The sequence below is a fragment of the Strongylocentrotus purpuratus genome, unplaced genomic scaffold, assembly GCF_000002235.5.
Source record: "Strongylocentrotus purpuratus isolate Spur 01 unplaced genomic scaffold, Spur_5.0 spur5_scaffold_6, whole genome shotgun sequence".
NCBI lineage: Eukaryota > Metazoa > Echinodermata > Echinoidea > Camarodonta > Strongylocentrotidae > Strongylocentrotus > Strongylocentrotus purpuratus.
In genome coordinates, this window is record NW_022145612.1 from 49,437,091 (window position 1) to 49,458,870 (window position 21,780).

At 37.5% G+C, this 21,780-nt stretch overlaps 1 protein-coding gene across 1 annotated transcript in view; it reads left to right on the forward strand.

The window, feature by feature from the left end:
• LOC580797 (semaphorin-5A) overlaps positions 1-21,780 on the forward strand; it is a 103,337-nt gene that overhangs the window by 65,514 nt on the left and 16,043 nt on the right. Inside the window, exons 11-14 of the mRNA XM_011664005.2 lie at positions 4,634-4,776; positions 16,821-16,891; positions 17,407-17,486; positions 19,442-19,489. Of these exons, the coding sequence (XP_011662307.1) occupies positions 4,634-4,776; positions 16,821-16,891; positions 17,407-17,486; positions 19,442-19,489 (342 nt within the window). The remainder of the gene's footprint in view (positions 1-4,633; positions 4,777-16,820; positions 16,892-17,406; positions 17,487-19,441; positions 19,490-21,780) is intronic.

The window sequence follows — 21,780 nt, forward strand, 5'->3', positions numbered from 1 at the left end:
TCTCTTGACTTTTCAAAGTGTTCAGGAGGGTGATGTATTACATGGTAGGAAGGAAAGTGGTTGAGGCTTAATAGTCCATCTTCAGTCTAACGCTCACCCAAATGAGCTTTCCTTGCCGATCAATAATTGTCAATCTTTTCGTATTGCTGAGGTATTGTTGTGAAGTGTCAACATATAAGTGAGTTCACAAGCTTAATTACTGTGTTAACAATGTAAATTTTCCATAAAAATTTGAAAAAGTTATCAGTTTTTATATTTATATGAATAATGGACAATGTAGACAAAAAACCTTATCAATACTTTCACATTTTTGAAGAGAAAGCTCCCAGTTGTTTTAGGAATCGCTGTAACATTATATCTCCTATTTCTTTTTTTATCTTTAAGAATTCATATTTCTGAATGGCAGTATACATTGCACTGGGAATTGTGAAATGAATGCTATTGTATAAAGTTACATCTTGTCATTGCCTTGATCCATTTCTATCATGCTTCCTCAATGCTCTTCAATCATTACTTTGTTAATACATTGTATTAACTTATCCCAGATTCACAACAAAATACATTAAGGGGAGAAGGGTTGAAGAGGAAGAATTGTAGTGCCTGTGTAAGGTTACATTTTGTCATAGGTCTGGCCCATTTATGTCTCGTCTCATAAAACAGACGCAATATAATATCTTTTCGAGTATCTCCTGCCTTCACTTAGCACCAAAGCAAAGGGCCTCAAATTTCACAAATTTGGGGGCCCAGAGCTTGTTGAATTCCTAGTTGTATGTCAGCACCTTCCCTTCCCCAACTGTTATTCAGAATAATTATGTCAGAACACATTTTCCATTGGAGAAAATTTGGAGAAATTATAATGGACATTTTGAAGCAATATACTTTTTTCTGCTTTTTGGATGAGGATCTCTTAAAACAATTAACATTTCTTGATAGATTTGTGTAAATTATATATGGATATGAGAATGGGAATAATTAAACGTACGAAGAAAAGACCCTGCTGCGTCTTTAGCTACTCCTAGGTCTGTCTTAAATGCACACCTGATGGGGATCTTAGCTGCTTTACACTTTGTAGACTTGTTCCTTTTTCCTCCATCATCTTTTCATCCTAAAAGAAGAAGTAAGGATGTGAAAGGATCTAGCTGACATGACCTTGGATGGCCTGATGTCTTACCCCTGAAACGGACACCTCTCATCATGACCTAGATACTGCCAGGACATCTTAAACCGAAAATAGAGCGTTTGGAGGGGAGGGGGAGAGGAACAGGGGGTGGGGGAACAGTTTGGAAAGTTGGATGAAGTGATGAGAAATTGGGGTCTTAGGAACGGCAAGAAACCTTAACCATCCTCCCTTGATCCCAAGTGACTAGAGCGAAACCGACGAACAACAACACAAATGTTGCTCCGGAGCAGCTTACCAGTGAAAACGACTGGGTCGGTCGAGGAAGAGTAGGGGGAAATAAGGGCAGAGCAATGATTATCTAATGGATTTTGTCACGTTTGTGCAGAGAGAGCCTAGCGCATACAAACAGGGTGCTAATGTGCACCACACATGTCATCATTTGTGTCGGGGATCGAGCGGCTCAAGCGAGGGGGCCATACCAATGCATCTCTCCTGCTCCCTTGGTAGCTATAGGGTGTTGGGATTCGATCAGAGCAGTGCAATCAATCAACGGTCCAATTAGGTTGCAAATTTGGTTTTAAGGCTGATAACTGTGATGTGGGTTTTAGAACATTCTGTTTGGTGCCTAGGAAGGGTTATGGTTAATGCTTGCTATAACATGAAGTCAAGCCTCATGACGTGACGATGGCGAGCTGATGAGCTCTGTGGATGTTTTTAAAGTTCAGGTTTCATTGATCTGTCTTACGCTACTGTGAGATCTCATAAGATCTTTTACAAAATATGACAGAGATGATTATCAGACTGTAAATGTTTTCCCTTTGGTCAGTGCTATGATAATTATGAAAGCGTATGGCGTTGGAGCTATTATTACCAGCATATCAAGTTTACTTTTGAATCAGGACAGATTTTGCAAATTTAATCATTATGAATTATTGAATCATGGCAATGAATGTACATGCACCATGTGATGGTATTCATGTGTTCTACATTATCTTCCTTTTGACTAGCTGGGCCTCTCTCTCAAAACATACTATCATGCTGGTCATGTTATTGCAGAGTGGGACAAGCAATTCACTTAGGGATGCCCTCCCATTCACCTTAAGCGTATCTTAGCCCATCTGTCAAAGTATTTTCTCTATGCCTTACCCAAGCTGTTGTATGCGCCCACCGTGTAGAGCAAAACAATGGGTATGTGATTCAGACAATTGAGCAAGAGGTTATCGTAGGAAGTAGGCTAGTGTAGGTGAGCCTCATAGCTGTCAGGGATAGATGTGCCCTTGTAAGGAATAGGTGTGCCCTCACAAATTGACCCTCCCCCCTCAAAAAAGGGGGAGACTTTTATGACGTGTTTTAAATAATAATTCAGATGTTTCTAGACTATTCTAGTGATAGTTTCTCATTGTAAAAGTCAGATTTTTGCGCCGTCATTTTTGCTTAAGGTGATTCCGACTATCAGATCGCACTCTGATTTTTTTTCCTGCGGGCATATCGATGGTGTCACATTCCAGCTGAATTTCTTCAAACTCCGCTCCATGAGCAGGCCACCCAATTTTAGAGGGGGCGGTATTTCTTCTCCTCTTCTGGGACTCCTGCCAAAAATGTGAGGTGCTGGTAGCAACAGCATTACAACAAAAGCAAAAAATGTTCCGCTGGCTGCTCATAAAAGTTTTAATACCTACGCTCACATGGTCTCACTTAATTTTATTTTCGCAAGAGCCAAAATGTTTTCTGTACTTGTAAATTTCATTTTCACCATTTTGATCATTCATTTATAAGTTAATTATGTTCAAGGAAACAATTTGCCCTCGTTCAATTTAGTTTATGGTCATTTCAGGGAGAAGGCAAATAGTAACAGTGGCCATAGAAGTTCTTCAAAGTAAATTACTTGAGGCTGATAATAGTATTGATGCAAATCAGGCTTGGACACAAGTTAGCTGCTGTAAGATGGAAAGTTATAATGCTGGTGACAGGTTTATGGTTTCTTTATATCCATTGGCTTATTTCTTGATATATTTATCGCATAAGCATTGCTAGCCTTCTTTTTGATTACCTCAATCCATCAGATTTATAACCTGGTAATACAATCTCTCATTTACCAGGACTCTATGGAGGTAGTAGGTGGTGATGATATCTCTGCAGTATAGATAGACATGGGACTATCAACAAAATGAATTAAAATTTTCCTGAGTTCATACCAGAATAGAACAATAAATGTTGTGTCATGTGGGATACCATAGCGCATTTACACTGTAAGGAAGGATCGTCGATTTGTCTAACATTCCTATGGTTTGTTGGAAGTTCCCAAACTTCTACTGGTGAACACGACAAATAACCCAAATTGAGTAAGTCACCTCTGGAGTTTGTGTTTTTTGAAACTTTTTTTTTTCAGAATAAATGCTCAATCTCAAAGTATCAGTGAATGACTTCGTATTTTGGTCACATGACTCTCCTCACTTCCCTGCTAACACATGAAGGGCAACGAGAAGTGTCGCATGCACATAACTCGTCCACATTTAAAAAAAAGAATTATCAAACACTGACGGTTTCTTATACATGAAGGTTTTATCAATAGTGTAAATGGCAGTCCAAAATATTAATGTTTTTAAAATGGTTTGGGGCTGTATAAATGGGCCAATATTCAAATGAAAATATTACAGATTTTCATGAATGAAGAAGTTGACCTTGTATAGGGCTGCATGTGTTCGTCCTGCTGTTTCATAAATTAATTGTAATTGAGCTTCCCTCCTCTTTACCAAAAGAGAACACATTTCTGCTTTGCACTCTATCAAAGTTTATTGGGTTTTCAACAGTTGTTTATGAGATAATTGAGATACTTTGTGGTTCCAGTCATCACCATTATGTCAACTTTAATCAAGCAGCCATGCGTCACATCATATGACAGTGACCAAATGGTGGCGATTGTTTTCTGCAAGTCAGCACAGGACTTGTTGGTTTTTATATGATTTAGGAATATTAGGTTCACTGTTTGTTGAAGGGACTTGTTATTCCTTTTCATTTTCTTTTATTCTTGTGATGATGTGATATTCTGAATATTCAAGGAATTGAAAGGCCTTCTTGATAGGCAGATATTCAAAAGAGCCTTAGTGATTTCACCTTGATAACAAATGGTTTTAATAAATTTGTGGCTTGCATTCTACAGGGAAAGGGCACATTATGAATGGACAAGCCCACAGTACTTGGAAATTTGGTGTCCCATATATTCCTGAGTATCCAAGTATAAGAGAACAATGAACATGATTAACATCAACATGAGTCATTTTTTTACATTTAGCTGACCCCAGCTCTATTAAAACTATCAACTTAATCCAATCATCAGGTATGCTAATGTCTTTAATCTGACCAGAATTTAAAGTATGGGACAAAATACATTCACCCCCCCCCCCCCCTTCTCCTCCCCCACATCCTTTCACTATGAAATATAGCTCTCTATGTAGATATTATTGTTATTCTTTACTAAATCAATTATATCTCGATATTTTCTTTATTCTGCAGGGTTGTAGTGAAGTGCAGAGCAGCCTGATCAGACCTGGCCAGATTGACCGATACCTTGTGGATGCCCAGAGGTATCAGCTCATGTACAAATCTGTAGAACCGGTCAGCGGAAGACCTCTCTTTGTCCATGGACAGAAAACAAGGTAGGACAACGGGTTCCATCCCATAATATAAGAACAGAAGATGGTGAATTCTCTAGACATATTGAGCAGGAGTTGGTGTCCATGCACATCTATCTTGTTGTTAATATATATATAAGTGGTAGAAGTAGATGCAGTGGTTTAAAGGTGTTGGCAGAGTACTAGAGGTAGAAGAAATAGATGTAGTAGAAGTAGAAGTAGTACACAGTATGAATTAAAACTGAGAATACATGGAAGTGAGTTACTGGATGTGCTCCCCCTAGTTATCTGGGAGGAAAAAAAATATCTTGATAACGATGACAATCAGGCCTTTCTTCAAATTAATCGTTTTCCATATAAATGACTGACAGTGCCTTGAATAGTAGAATTATTAGACAAGCAGAGTTTTGTGAGAAAAAAATAGAGAGTAGGAGATTTCATGCATGTGAAGTTGGAATGACATACCATGACTTTGTAGGTCCCAGCTGACCTGTAAATTTCATAACAGATTATGCTCCATGTTGTGACAGATCTGTGCGTAACCTGTTGGCCCTATGTCAAAACTATACTTCAAGTTAGTGCCTACCTGTTGCCATTTGCCCTCTCGCCTTGATGAGTCAAGATCAATTATTCACAGTCGGTGGGGTCTCGGCAGTCAAACTCTTACTATATGTTCAACCAAAGTCGTGCTGTTCTATATGATCAGCAAAATAAATTTGCTATCGTGTGGTTAGGCCCACATAAATGTACTCTCCCTTTGACCCTCATGATAACCTTGAACCTTGAAATTACCAATTTTACCTTACCACCCCCCCCCCCCCCATTGATATTAGTATTAATAATGGTTCATCTTTATACAGGTTTTGTAGTTTTTAGCTCCCTTGTAGATTTACTAACAGTACTTGTTAAAGGATATTCGTGATCTCTGCCAAATGACATGATGTTTGCAGAAATCTGCAGTAGGGATACGCTACCTTTAATTTGAAAATCTGATTGCACTTTCACAGGGGTTATAATTCTTCAAGGTGATGAAGGTCTTGTCCATTATATATTCAATGATTTACGTTTGAACTTTGGTTAAGAATCTATGCCATCCTCAGTTTTGCATATCATCCCCAGTGCCTTCCAACTCTGTTACCCCTGTCACAATGGAGTGACTTCAACCTATGTGTACCGCATTCTACACCTATATCTACCCTTACTTACCCCCATCTCTTTCCCTCCCATCCACCACCGAGTCCTTACAATTAACCCCTTCTCCTATGAAGTTTGATGATGAGGTGTGATTCAGCGCCCCTGGTGGCACCCCTTGGTGTGTTCTACCACCTGTTGCCCCCCTTCTCTCTTGGCCCTCTTCCACTCCATTCGTCTTCTCTGTTAGTGTCAATGTCATTGATTACATTGTCACTCAAGGCATTAGATAACCTTGTATTTACTAATGCACATCTTCTTAACATCCTTTCTTCTGAGTAAACCGGTGTTCATTAAAGGGATCGTTTAACAATGTTAAATCTGAGATACACGGCCCTACGTGTTATAAGTGTCTGTGATATGGTGTAATATTGAATCCCTAAAAAAATTGCACTTCAAAATGATCAAGAAGTGCCTCAAAAAAGTAAAAATCTTTGAGTGACCGGTTTTACCATACTCGTTTTCCCCAATAGACTGTAGTGTTATGAAAACCGTCAGGCGAACGGTTTTCAAAATTTGTAATTCCAATCATAAATATCTTGATAATCAGACGGGCGATCGGCTTGTAAAAGTCATGGGGTTCCTGACTGACCTAAAGGTTTATAATTATCATTGCATCATGAGCTAAATCCAGAATTTTGTTTCAGAATCTGAGACAAAGTTACCGGATCCCTTTAAAGAGCAACAAAGAGTGTTTTTCTTAATGGTTTCTCTATGGTATTACATGGCAGTATGATAAGTATATATTTTCTTTTTGAATCAAAGATGCTTTTTCATTGTTATTTGGGATTGTTAGGAAAATCTGGCCATCTGAATATCTTGGAGAAAAAAAGAATTAGGAGCCAGCTTTATATTTTATTTTGGGGGAGGGGTGTAATAAGTAATTTTTTGTCTCTAGAGACTTCTGGAGGTAAGATCCTTTCTAGTTATCTAAAACTCTTCTGCCAGAATTCTTTATCCAACCAAGGTAATCTTGTTTTGAATCTTCTGTGCTTGTCTCCAAACTGCCTCTCCTAATCTTCATTGAAAGTGATTTAATTAATCACTTACAGTGTCCTTAACTGGGTTTCTCTGTCCTCCTTGGGAGCTATTGTACCTCCCTAGTGCCCATTCCCTGTCATTCCTTGGCCCCTATCCTCACAGAGGGGTGTGAGTCATTACCCCTCGTGGGCTGATCCTTTGGCGGGACACACCTGTCTTGTTCCCTTCCTTTCGCACCTCCATCTATTTATCTTTCTTGGATCTTCTTTGCCTTTCACTTCTGACTTGTTCTTCGTAGATCTTGGCTAAACCAGTGCGAGATAAACCTGGGAAAGTTCTGATGCCAATTTGCTAAAGTAATAATGAAAGTAATCTTATAAATCAATTGCATAGAGACCACAAGTCATGTAAAGTTATCTAAGAAAGTGAACTTACTTTTGTTGATAAACACTTCTCAGGTGAAACAGTAAAACAAAAAGTCATAACATGCCAACTTTCAATAGGTTAAATGAAAACTAATTTTGACAAGCATAGAAGGAGCACAAAGGGTGAAAGGGAGTGAAGGGGATGGAAAAAACATAACGTAGAATAATTGAATTCTAAAATGGTGCACTATAGTGCTTTTTAACAACATTAATGCCTTTACCTGTGATTTTTTACCTCTGATTTTTACCTCTAAGCAATATGGATAAAGAAGTAATGATTACCTATCAAATCAGAGGAAGATTGTATTCTTATTTTGAGTTTTGTGAATTTTCTTAAACATTCCCTCAATTTTTAAGTATTCTAAGTATTGCCTTCACGCTTTAATCAAGTCGAGAGCTAAGAGTTTGTTAAATGAAGTACCTGGGGAAGCTTTGACTAAGACGTTGTATGACTGATGCTAGTGATTCACTGCATTGCTACGTGGTTGGATCAAGGGGTAATTAGAGAAGCTTTCTTAATCCAAGATCAGGTGATGAGACCAAATTGAAATTACTTGCTCACTACCTCGTGATCAAGCGCAAGGAATATCCAAAGAGGGATTAGGTTCCTGGAAATACTTAGTTAGCTGAGAGGCAGAAGGGCACTATTAAGTGTTTCTTATTAAGTACCGAATATTTAATGCCCTTTTGGCTCTAAGCAAATGCTTTCGAGTGCATACAGAGAGAAGCGTACCTGGTGGTTTCTGCTTTTTGAAGAACATGAAATCTAAAACTTTAAGTCATTGCTTGAGCTCTTTGAATTCTCAAGAAATGGCTCAAATGTTTTCCATTTCTTATAAATGAAGAAAAGAGAAAACTGCCAGTGCTATTCATATTTCCAAGGATTTATATCTGAGCCAGCAGTTAAGTAGAATTTCCCATGAAAGGATGGGTGCATGATCAGAGTATGTGAGTAAATTAATATTTCGTTAGACTTAAAGGATTTAATTATGGCGGTGGGTAGCAGAGAGCCTGGAACATGTGAGAAAACAAGTGATGTGGGAAAGGAAATGTTTTTCATTCTTTTATTTTTGAAAATAATTCTATTTTCATGAAAATGCATGAGCAAAGAATCCTTTCATCATTGTGAAGCTGTGCATTCGGAAAGAGATTTAATGACAAATCTTGGACTTCCTTTCGTTCACACGCATTTCTTCATGTGCGGTAATATTTCCATATCCGTATGCGGTAGCCGATTGTTTTTAACACTTCCCCCTTTTTTTTGGGGGGGGGGGGGATAGAATGGTAACTTATTTCTATTTCTTTTTGTCCCTAAAATTTTATTTTAGATATTAGATGCATTGATTTCCAAGAATTGACATTGAGTGCGTAACTGATATCCTGTAACATTTAAAAAGATGAGTTAGAAAACTACATTGCTCTTATGATGTATGAACCGCCAAACATTTTTATTATTGGAATGGTATGCTAAGGGTTAAACTATTTACAACCAGGTAAAGTCGAGTATATCACCAATACTTAGATCCTGACAGGATTGGGAACTATAAAACCAGGTGCTTACTTTTTTTATAGGCCATATTATGTTTTCCACCAAAATAAGATAAAAATCGTGTTTTAGCACTTGTTAGGATGTGAATGATATGAGAAAGTGCTGATGAAATCAATACCCTAGATGTTTGCTGCTTATTTTACTGTAAATAACTGTTTGCATCAGTTGGTGATATTTGAATGCAGACCTGTTGATCGAGAATCCATGGATCAATAAGCCCCTCGTACCCCAACCCACAACTAATCACAACTAATCTACAGAAGCACTCCTAAAATCAAGGCTGTCCAACCAAAAGTTTGGCACCGATCCCCGAGATAGTCCATCATCGACTAGGGTACTGGACCCTGGCAGAGAGGCTTTGGGCTACAAATCTTGGACTTCCTCCCCATCCAGACCCTTACCGACAGATCCAAAAGTCTGGGCTTGCTCCGACGACTATTGTGTAGCCAGCTGTTGTCATAGCGATGTGATGGGATGATGAAGGGAGGGAGAGAAGGAAGGAAAGTGGTGGGATATTTTCTCTGGAAATGAGACAACACTTTGCTCTATCTTGAGTGAGTGTTGTTGTCAGTCCTCAAGGTTGCGGCTGTACCCCTTTAAACTCTCTATTTTGTTTTCTGGCCCAAACAGCTGCCACAATCAAGTTCAGCTGCTGGATTTGCCAAGGTCATCAAAACTTTGGAAAGGGGTTTCCTTCTCTCCTTCTTATGGATTATCTTTCATTCTATAACTCCATCTGACTTTCCCCTCCTCCTCCCCCCCCCCCCCCCCCCCCCCCCCCCCTCTCTCTCTCTCTCTCTCTCTCTCTCTCTCTCTCTCTCTCTCTCTCTCTCTCTTTCTCTCTCTCTCTCTTCTATCTATTCTTCTTCTTCTTTTTTCTTCTTATTCAAAAATTGTTTGTAAAATTTTGATTATAATTCACCTTTACATCATTTAGTATGATTTGATATGACTATGATAGATCAGCAAAATCTCCCTTTTTTCAACGTTATACATCAGACTAAGTGATTATAGTCTGCCTCTCGACTTCGACCCAGAACTATCTCAGGTCAGAAAAGTGGTGTGGGGTAGCTGAAGTTCACTTTGAAGGTCTCTGACCATCACAATCCAAGGTGTAGGTCAAACATTTCATAGCTAAAAAATATGGTAACCTAAACCGCCGTTTTAAAATATGGTGACCACTGTTTCACCTGACAAGATTCAATAGCATTGCAGTGGTGTATTATGTTTGTGGATGGAATAGTCTTGTTTTCTTAGAAGTAAAGGAAGTGGTATTTGCTATTTGTTTGATGGATAGGCAAAGCAAAGAGACAAGACATGTTGGACCTAATGAAGAAGTCTTGATGTGACAGTCTTTGATGCACAGGATTGTTGAGAGTGACCAATATCTCATTTCAGACCGGAAGAGCTGTTAAACCGTGAATATTTTCAAAAGTTTTGAAATAAATGAAAAAGATATCTGATTGAGAAACGAGACAACTAAATGAGACAAGGAGACAATCACTGAATCGTTCAGAATGGTCAAGTAGTTAAATACTTATTTATGGAAACAATGCTCAAGTGAACAAGAGAATTTGTCATTTATACAAAATCATGGAGACAATAAAAAGGGAATTGGGATGAATTATTTGATATCTAACTTAGATGAATCAAAATCTTTGTGCACTAGAATGTACCTTAGTATTAAGTGGGACAGAACGGAGAAGAACAGATCATCTGCTGAGAACAAGAGTGGCATTAAGTTGATATAAAAGTATACCAGTTACGGTAACACCTTTCTGGCTCTTAAAAGATGACTTTTAAGTTTAAAGATGAAGTTGAGTTCTGGTCATGCGATTGCATTGTGAAAGAAACGGTGTGGAACCGACCAGAAAAGGTTGATCATCTAGCATATAAGAATTTGTGTGTATTGTAAGGTTCTGGAATCATCAAAATGATAAGAAATGTGGCCAAGTCTTGGTAAAGTTACAAACACTTGCACAGAAAGATGTATATGGGACTACACGAACACGTGGCGTAAAAAACCGGCCCCCCGATTTTTACGATGTTACATGCATATTTAGAATATGAAGGCATTTGAAGAGCCAAGCTTTTCAGGGAACATGTCCTAACTGATGTTCTTCCACACTTGCATAATACGAATGAGTAATGCTCTCAAATTATTTTCACCTCTTCCCAGAACTCAACTTTCTCTTTAATTGGAGATGGACTCTTGTTTCCCCGTTTTGGGGATTGGAATTCATTTGTCAACGAAGAAAGAAAACAAACAGAAAAAGGAGGAAAACCGGACAAACAGTGATGAAATAGAAAGACTAGAAATTGTGAATTCCCATCATGAATCCTAAATGATTTTTGTCAAGAATGGTCATTATTGGAGTTGACAGAATTTAATTTGATAGTATTTTTCTTCAGGTGTTTGTTCAAGATTGATTTCACCATTGGGTGGGTCTCACGTATCCCTCTTTTTATTTCTTTGATAGGATTATTCACATCTTGGGGCATTTTTAGTTCAGCCCCAATTATATGCATGATCGCAAAGTTTGACTAAAACCACCAACATGCCCTTAAATGGTCGATCTCCCGTGAGTGGAATGTATTGATTATGTAGATTCCCATGCCAGTTTCAAGTTGTGCTATTGATTGGAAATGTACATATATATTGTAGATCAGGCGGTGTCACACAGAAATATCCCATAAAAAATCCCTTGAAAAATCCTTTCAAGGGAGAATTTTCTTGCTTTGTTAGAGGATTTTTGAAGGGATAATTGATGACAGACAGCAAGAGGATAACTAAAATCCAGATTTTGGGCCTCTGTGTGACACCGCCTAATATGTGGGAAATGGCTGGTGTTTTCTGCAGGTGTGAAATTTACCCTGATTTATGTTACAATGGACTTTGTTGACACTTGTTTGAGATGGATCTTTAGATATTTAATACATAACTTACAATGTGCCTGTAGATATGGAATGATATATAAAGAAGTCTGATTGTAGTTCAGTTCACAGAACTTTGTTGAGTTTGAAACTTGATATTCTTTTAGTTCACATATTCAACTCTGGAGTGTGTTCCCTCCATGTTCACCCTATTCCTTTCTCATTGTACCCCAATTAAACTCGTTGCCTGCCCCATCAGATGTTTTCCACTCCTAAGAAAACAGCTCCAAATAAAAGCCTGAAATTGAATATGACAAGCCACACATGAATTTTTATCAAGTTTCTAGAGAGGCTCTCAACTCCTTAAAGAAATGTTTGGATTTTCTCCCAATTAACCTAATAATAATACCATCTCAAAAACACTAGAAGCTATTAGGCATCATGTTACCTTTTGAAGAAACTTGTATTTCTCAATGTTTTGGGGGTAAATTTGTGCTGAACGAACTTGACAAGGTGGCAATATATAGGTATTTCTTATGAACCACAATCTTATTCTATTTGATTGATGTGAGAGAAGTGAAAATGAATTTCTCTGAACAATTTTCCTGACATACCACCATTTTATTGCCTATAGTCATCTTTTTATTTGTAATTTTAGCATCCTTTCACCCCCTCCGTATCCCTCTTTCTTTATTGTGCTGTATTTCTCCTCCTGGTGTCTGCTCTCCCCTCCTCCCCCTCTCTCACTCTCTCTCTCTCTCTCTCTCTCTCTCTCTCTCTCTCTCTCTCTCTTTCACTCTTTTTTCCCTTCCCACAATCCTGCAGGCTGTTTTAGTAGTTTTAATGAAATGTAAACCACCTCCGAACACACCCTATCGTCCCTGCACAAACATCCGCCTCATGGTTCTGAATCGTAACTTTCATATTTCATACATTGCTCTGGGTTATTATACCAAAGTGTCATTTTAATATTGCAGAAGGGTTGATCGTTTGCAACAATATTTCAAGTTGACAGTTAGATGTTAAAGCTAAGAAGTCAAGAAGATAATTACTTCCCTTCTCGGTTTGTTCCGCTATGACATTACGAAACAGTTCATAGTACTGGTAAATTCATGTAATGAGGAAATTTATTTTGAAATACAAAATTCTTTGTTACATAAATGACTGAACTAATGATGCTTGGCTGCATGCAGAGATCAAGATTATAATGCCCATTGTACTTGTAGAGTTTTATCGAGCAGAAAATTTAACAGCTCAATTTATTGTGCTGCATTTTACATTCATCCTATATCAGGGAAAAAATCATGAAAATATTTCTGCATTTCATGCTGAGCTTCTCATGATAAAACCTGTCATCTTTTCCATTTCGGTTAAACATTCTATTATGCAATAACACATGTCTGACATAGTGGGACCATGTTCCAATTAGCTTCATCCCACACAGGATAAACTTTCATAATGCAGTAACAGGCACCCCTCTATTCAGCACAGCAGAAAAACCTGTCTTACAAATTCTTCTTGACTTTATCCTACCCAAAACCATGAAATAAGATACTGGTATTCGTGGCAGGATTCTCAAACTTCCTGGGTTTGCATCTAATGAGGAGCCCTGTCGGAGGTGTTTGTTCTTAAAACATTTCCACTACCGGTTGATCGGACGTAGCCAAATCATACTGTGAAGAAATATAGAAGCATATTTATGCTCTCACTTTGCATGTTGTTTCTGGCAACAAGAGTTCTTTCTATTCAATGACTCAAGCAGTGTGGCTCAGTCTCAATTTTTATGAAATAAGTAAGAGAGAAAAGGGAGAAATTACCCAACAAAGGGAAACCTGTCAATTTCCAAAGAACTTTTCCATTTCTAAGTATATTTAATCCTCTATGATTGACAAGTTCTTTCCACCTCTTCAATGGTGGGTAAACAGATGATGCATTCAATGAAGAAACGGCAAATATTTCAAGCTCAATATCCTAAGGCAAAATGGAAATATCTTTTTTTAATAATATTTCTATATTCATGTATTTTCTCTCCAGAATATTTGTTCCTGTTGTTGCAAATGAATATTCTTTAATTTAAACAGTAATTGTTGAAAGTGAATATTGACCCTGAATTCCAAAAGGATCCCTATTTTGTTAACGGATAGAAATAGTTAAGTTGCATCACCAACATGATTTTTGTGAAAATTGACATAGGCCTACATTCCAGATAATTTTATGACCGAATAGTTTGTTTAAAAATAGAATTTTTGTTGGTTCTATATTCATATTTGGAAAATATGTCTTTTTCGAATCGAGGGAATTCATGATCTTAAATACCCTCCATCTCAGCGTGACATTTAAACCCCATCACCTCAGAAATTACACCTCTGACCCAACCGCTGCACCCCTCTACCAAGCCCACTACCACGCCTCTCTCTACCAATCACACTCTTTGATGCCCCCCACGCATTAAACCATTAGTCATCAAACATTGATGAATGATGCTTTCTTCAAGATGATTCCTCTTTGTTGAGTTTGAAACCTGTGAAATGTTTCTAACAGAAAGTTACTTTGTTAGTTTTGAAGGTGTGGGAGTGTGGGTGATATAAACCAAATTCTGACAAGTTTCAGATGAATCAGGTTTTTTTTTCCCCTCTATAATTTGATAATGTTTCAGTGCTTTGTCATCTTGGTTTTGATAGGGTATGCCAAAGAAGTATGTTGGAGGGTTGGCATGATGCAGTTGTGGAAAAAAGCATTCTTTTCTGCGGATATTTGATAAAATGATAAATTTTCTTTCCTTTTACTTGGTATGAGGTTTTTGACCTTTTTCTTTGATTGATGTGTCTCTGAAGATCATTCAAATCTTCCCACTCTTACCAGAGTTATATTACAGTTGTAGTCCATTAATGAGGGCAATCGCTAAAATTGCAAGTCTCTAGATGATCATTGCAAAGTTCTGATTTATGTGCCCTTCCCTTAACTGGGGGTGAAAAACATGAAGGGCACATATCCACCTGTTTCAGATTTAGTTTAAACGTCTTCCATACCCTACTATTGTGGCTGGATACCAACCAACCCACACACCCAATTCCTATCATCGGTTGTGATGTTTTAAAGAATTACTCTCATGCCATTTGAAACCCCTCACTTGTTCTCCTTAAACTTTTGTCTATGCCAACCACCCTAGCCAAATATTCAACCCACGCTACCCCAAGAGAATTTAGACTAGGGGCAATACCCAGCCCCCCCCCCCAAAAAAAAGGGCTCAGAACTTTCCTGTGCAGCTGGTAACAGTTAAGAATGATATAGCTTTCATATTTCATTCCCCCTGAAAACTCTTTGGATTTTGACATATCGCATTTCACCCCTCTTGCAAATTGTTTCACGCTTTGTTAAACGTTCCACTTTCTCCCAGCAGTTTGTTGTAAAAACAGAGATTAGTGACCAAATTGAGGAACGGTTTGCGTTTTTGTTTTGTCTCTGAGGTTTCCAACAGTTTGGTTAGATTGTGTGAGGGGAAATTTATTACAGTGACCTGAAATGAACTTGGGGAAAAGCTAAATTCAGACTCCCAGAGATGTTGTCATAAATATTTAGTCATAAAAATAGATTCTCTATTTTTTGGAGACAGGGCGTGGCAAATACATTGTTTATGATACTTCTGTTCAGTTCTTTAACTTGGTTTTACTTTTAGAGAGTTTTCCATTTTAGGTCTGTCCCCTATGTGACTGCTGACTCTGTTATGTAGCATTTTGATTAAAGCTCAAATTGAAACAAGCTGTAGTAGTTAAGTCTGCACTGGAATCGAATGCAACCTGATGACATTACAAAACTTGACCAGAACCATATATGTAACTATCAGATGAGTGATGTTTACCATTTCCCAGTGGTTGCCCCAGAAGTATGGAAGCCTAAACTCTCAATTCCATCCACTTAGGTCCCTTAATTAGTTTCAATAAGAAAAGGCTTGTCTGCAGTAGTGATGTGACAACTTTTATACAAGGGGGAAAATGTTTTCCTGTGTCTACTGAATTTTGTTTCTGAAAGCATGCCATTTCATAATGGTATAAAATATTTCAGACTTTGTTTTTTATCGTCTGACTTTAAGAAAATCAAGTAAAAAAAAAAAAAAAAAAGACTTGTGTGAATGAATATTTTATTTTTCTTGAGTACCTGTGAATTATGTGTAGTACATCAGTTTGAAGATGGTTGTGATGACATTTTTTTTCTTCCTGTCCCTTCACTTGAATAGACTTCTCAATATTCACACATGGTTCCTGCTCTGGAATCTTATCATCACTTCAAAATCTCTTAATTTCTGGCTTGTTTCGCTTCTCTGTCCCCCTCAATAATGCTCCAAGTCTTGTCCTTTCATTGAACCAGGTCATTTCTCACATCCTGTTTTGAACTTCATGCAGATCACATCTCTAAAAAATGATCCTGAAAATACCATGCACTTATATTCTATGTTACATCCAACTTTAAATAAGTCACATAGCATTTTTTTCTAGTAAATCATGAGTCAATACTAAAAACTTTTACTGTACGATACTTTTTCAACTTCATTATTTTGTTTGGAGATATCTTTATAAGAAGTGTTCATTTCATTTTCCATACTGGCGCAAAATGTAGTTCATAAAAAATTGTATTGACATCACTTCACTCTCATCTTTCAAATACAAAAATATGCATACCCAAATATGGCTCACAGTCATTCTTGATACATGTAATTGATTACATGTATATGTTATAATGTATTTCTTTGTATTTACTTATAAATTTATCTATATCTACATATATGTTTTTGTATGTATGGAAATTTATATTCTAATCTGCAAAGTGTATTTCTCAATACCCTACAACTGTACAATAAACTCATCCTTTATGAAATCCAAGATGATGAAGAAACTCAGCATAACAGAGGATGACTGTGCATCAAGACAGGAAATCATTGTGGGAGTAATTCTTTTTATCCAATACTTCAATGTCCTGATTACATTTATGTAACTTCCTTCGACTTGTTAGAGATACAAGAAAAGTAAAGATGTTCTCCCATTTCTTTTCAGATTGGATAGGATTGTCGTGGACACCGTGCAGGGAAGGGATAAAGTCTACACCGTTATCTTCGTCGGAACCGGTAAGAACTCCCAAACCTTGGAATAATCATGATCTTTCTTACTGTTTAGTCCCACACAATTATGTCCAAACTGATAACTATCTTTTATTAGAAGTTTCCAACTTATATATTTCTGCCAAATCGAACAGGAAAAAAAGAAAACAGATAAAAGGCCAACACTTGCATAAGGTTCCTTGTATACACCCTCAAAGTCTTGCTAAATGTTAAGTATCATGAATTCTTGGAAGCCGACATTTTCTTGTGTTTCAATCTGTAATGGTCAAGGTTACAAATCTATCACACTTGAAGAAAAAAGATGTTCTTAAGTTTGATATCTTAGCTTTTTGTTTTGTATTATATATTATATAGATGATAATGAAAACAAATTAAAGAGAAACCTTGAAAGGTTTAGAGTGCTGTTGGATGTGGCGATAAGCTTAATTATATTTCTTTATTGATCCTGTAAAAACATCTTCTCAAATGTGCACATTTTTCCCTCTTATCACTTTTTTTCTCTTATTTTTTTTCTTTTTCAGAGGATGGAAAGATCAAGAAGTTGGTGAACCTGGAGGGCATGGACAATGCCTGCATTGTTGAAGAGCTCTGTGTCACACCTGTGAGTAGAAAGTTAAAACCTCTCCATTATCAAAATAGTACAGTCCTCTCGCCTATTTCAAGACTGTTTTCAGGTTCCACCATTACGTATTTATAGGGATGTTCAGTTTGTATTTCTGTAAGAGGGAGCGAGGACAAAAATCTACCTATTCTCTGAATAGCGTAGTCCTTGCACAGATGTCATGAATGTTCAAAGACAACACTATTAAATATTTATAGGGTTGTTCATTTTGTATGTTTCTGAGGTGGAGAAAGGAAGGGAGAAAGAAAAAAACTACCCACTCTCTAGCTAGTCCTTGCACCTATGTCATGAATGTTATAAGATGAAACTGTCAAATATTTATAGGGTTGTTCATTCTGTAGTTTTTGAGGGGGAGGGAGAATTCCCACTTGGGAAAGACATTCTAAATATAAAGTGTCTTCTTCGAAGAATCTTTGTGGCATCTGCTTGTCAAATTCATGAATCTTGTCCTGTTTGATGCGGGTAAACCTGTGGGCAGTGCAACCAATCAGCATGTCACTCTTCAAAATGATGTTAGAAGATGAGAGGGGGTGACAACCTGGCTTGATTGGGGTCAACGAAGGTCATCTGATGTTCCTCTTGAGTGGCCCACTCACCAGTAGAATACATACATATGATCTGTGGATCAATAGCCAGAAGGGTGTTTAACTTATACCAGTTATACAGGGTTCAAACTTCTCTAGTTCTCAAGCAGACAATATTTTCTTTCTGTAATTACCATGTCCCTTTAAATTCTGTGTTTCTGATATGTAAGGGATGAGTCAGTTACTTTTGAAACAATCGAAAACGTGACCTGAAATGGAAAATTCCCTTCGCAACGGAAAGAACCCATAGATACTCTGGGAATGAAATTGAAGTCTTTTCAGAGAAGAAGAAAAATGCCAACGAAATAGATATTGAGAATTTCTTAGATCCATTTATGTAACTTAATGTCATTCACTATCATGACAGCAAATACTTTAAATGGATGTATAAAGATTGAAAGACGTGGAAAATGCCAGCATTATATTCTGGCATTCTCACTCACTCTAAGACCTGAAACCATGTCTGTAATTCCCAGACGATAGCCTGAAACGTCACTATTCATTTAAAATCATCGCCATCAATATGTTTTTGATGACTTTGTTTTTCCCCATGACAATGGAGGAGTATAGTCGAGCCAAATTTGTATTTTCAAGAAACGTTGGTAGGGACCCAGAAACGATGACATGTGAATCATCGTAAGTAGTAAACTATACTCTCACGTGCTTTAAGGGAACGTCTGGCTTGAAGAGTTGATGGAAATGTATTGTTAAGAGCATATATTTATTAAGGCTTCTCAATTGTACTTTTTGCCTTTTTTGTCTCATATAATGCTGTTTGGTAATTACATAATGAATTTGGGACAGTGTTTCTGAGTCATTCATCCACCAATTTAGGTTTATTTATGCTCCAAGGCAAATAAATACTCATCATAAAGTAGGCATCCCATGATTTGTGCTAGGTTGTGTAAGGAATGTGTTTGTAGTTGGCCTTTAAATTGAGTTTGAAAATGGAGAAAAACAACTGTACCGTGATTCATGCTATAGGATGTTGGTGGGCCTACGTAAGAGAGAATGATGTTGAAAACATATGTAGCAGTTCATTGGTGAATGTGAGAACACTGTTCTGACTCACTTTCACTTTTTATACTGATTTTATGCTCTAGTTTAAATGTTTTGGAAACACAAACAAACTCCAGAGAAAATTCAACATTTTGCTAGAAATGTAACATTGTTATAGTTCTGAGTAAAGTGTTTTGTCTAAAATAAGTAATTTTTACTTCCTGTTAGGCACACTGTTAAAATCATGGTTTTGTTTTGGTAATAAAAATGATTAAATAATAGGTGAAATATAAGATTATGGAAATAAATGATTGTACTTTTCATTTTCTTGTATGTTTTTATTTTCATCAGGAACACAAGTGTGACCCACTCAGGACATTGAAAATCAGCAAAAAGAAGGTAAGAGTCTTCTTCAAAATTACTTTAAATGATTGGATATGATTTAAGTTTGTGGAAAACAGACTGCATGCAAGGTATTCTCATCAAGTACAGTCTTCACCTTGCATCTAGGTATGCTGCGAACCATTTTGCCAGGGAATTCTAATCAGGCTAGATTTGTGCTAAATATTTCGATGTATCTGAGCTAGCTCAGGTGTATAAACCTGGTACTATATCCCTTTCCCATCCCTATATCCGCCAGCCAGCAGCATCCCTCGGAAGAAGATCCCATGATTCCATTTCCAAGGCACTCAAAGCAGTCCATTGTCGCACTCCAATTTGTCGGCAGGCGTGAGATACATTAAGCTGCTCCATGCAGTATGGGTTTATGCATATGACATGAATGTTAAGACGATTACCGGCTTTTCCCTCACATGATCACGCTGGGCCTGGAGAACGTGTTTCAGACGCTTCCTGCCGATCGAGGTATTCTCTCGGTCTGTTTGTATTGAATGAAAAGAAGTATTTGTGTGATCCAGCCGAACAACAAATTGTGTTCAGTCAACTACAAATTGATGCTTTTTACCAGCTTTACTTGTGTTTGATGAGGGAGAATTGCTCTTGATGGGCGGTATATTGCAAGAAAAAAAGGACAAGGCCCTTTGCATTAGTTAGATAAAACCAAGAAGGATGCAATGTTTTAATGAAGATGGCAGCTCTCGTTGTGCCATTTGAAAGTTATTTACTCAATTTCCGTGTCTGCTTTTCTCTTCTTCTATCACTTTATTTATTTCTATCACTTTATATTGTCGTACACGTATTTAATGTGTCTTTATCTCTGTCTCAGTCATATTTCTTAGTGTGTGTGAAGGTACTCTTATGTCTTATTCCATCCTCCAGTTTATTCCTATCTATTATTTTTTCCTTTCATTTTTTCCTCATTAAGCTTACTTTGGAGTATTCCTCCTTTAATATTCTAATTTATTATTTTTCATTTCATTATTCATATCTAGTTTAGTTCCTTCTGCATTTTCATTCACTTCTTTTTAACCATTAAAAATGAAGTAAAACAAGAATTAAAATGTTTCATAAGGGGAAAAACCAAAAGACACCTTGATATTTGGTGCAGTAGAAAGACTCTAGTTCAAGGTGTTTTAAGACAACTTTCATTCAAAATAGACAAATTCCCCAAAGACTGGAATAGAGAGATTCATTCTAACCAAACTGCACTTCAGTGAAATCACCTTGAGACAGCAGTATGTCTGTGTGATGAATTCTAGTTTAAAAGAATCCATACTATTAGAGGTGAGGAATACTATCTCCAAACAAAGACTGAGGAGGTGATCAAGGATGGGCAGATGTGAGGAGGGAGAGAGGGAGAAGGTTTGAGAGATCAGAGATGGATGGAGAGAGGGAGGGAATGTACTCGGTTAGGGAGGATAAAGCCGAAACCTGAAGGACAAGGACACAAATACAAATATCTGGCATTGATATCACAAGCCTCCCCCAATTCCTTTAAAATAGTTTTATCCCCATCACTGACTTGATCTTGTAAAGATAATGTGGAGACACAGGAGAAGTAGGGAGGGAGGAGAAGGGGAAAGATAGGGAGATGGAGGATGGAGAAAGATTGGTGATGGGTTGAGAAAAAGTCATTAGGGCAGGATAAACTTAAAAGGATACAAATACACTGTCTGGCAGCTATATCAAACTGTCTTATGACTACACCACAAGCCAGACACCCCTCCCCACCCAAAAAAGTGCATCACGATCCCAGCATGGATCTCGGCAAGATGATGCGAAGATGCTCATTTTCTCATCCCGCGTCCCAGGTGCAAGCGGTGAGGCGCGCTAATGGTGCGTGAAATAATGTCAGGTTTGGGACGGGAGAAGGGTGAGGGTTAGACTGACTCATTCTAAACCATCGGCTGTGATGGAGGGTAAAGAGCGGAAATACCAAATGAAAAACATTTTGAGATTGGGATGAGGATGTAGTCTCCGGGGGAGCAGTTAGTATTGCGTGTTGGCAGATGGTTGACTATAATGTATTGTCCAGGTATTGATATCTGGTAGTTCATGTAACCTTTTCTTCCTTTTCTTTTAATGATTATGTTCGTCTATTGTCAGAAGAAAATTGTAAAATACATATCATTGGGATCTATCTCAGCTTGCACACTTCGATATTTTCTTAGATAGATGCATTGATAAAATTTAGATGACAAAAAATGACAAAAAGGTACTTTATTCAGCTCTCCCAAAGTTCTTTCTTTTTCATGTTACACTTAAAGCATTGTCTGTATATTGTTAGCAGA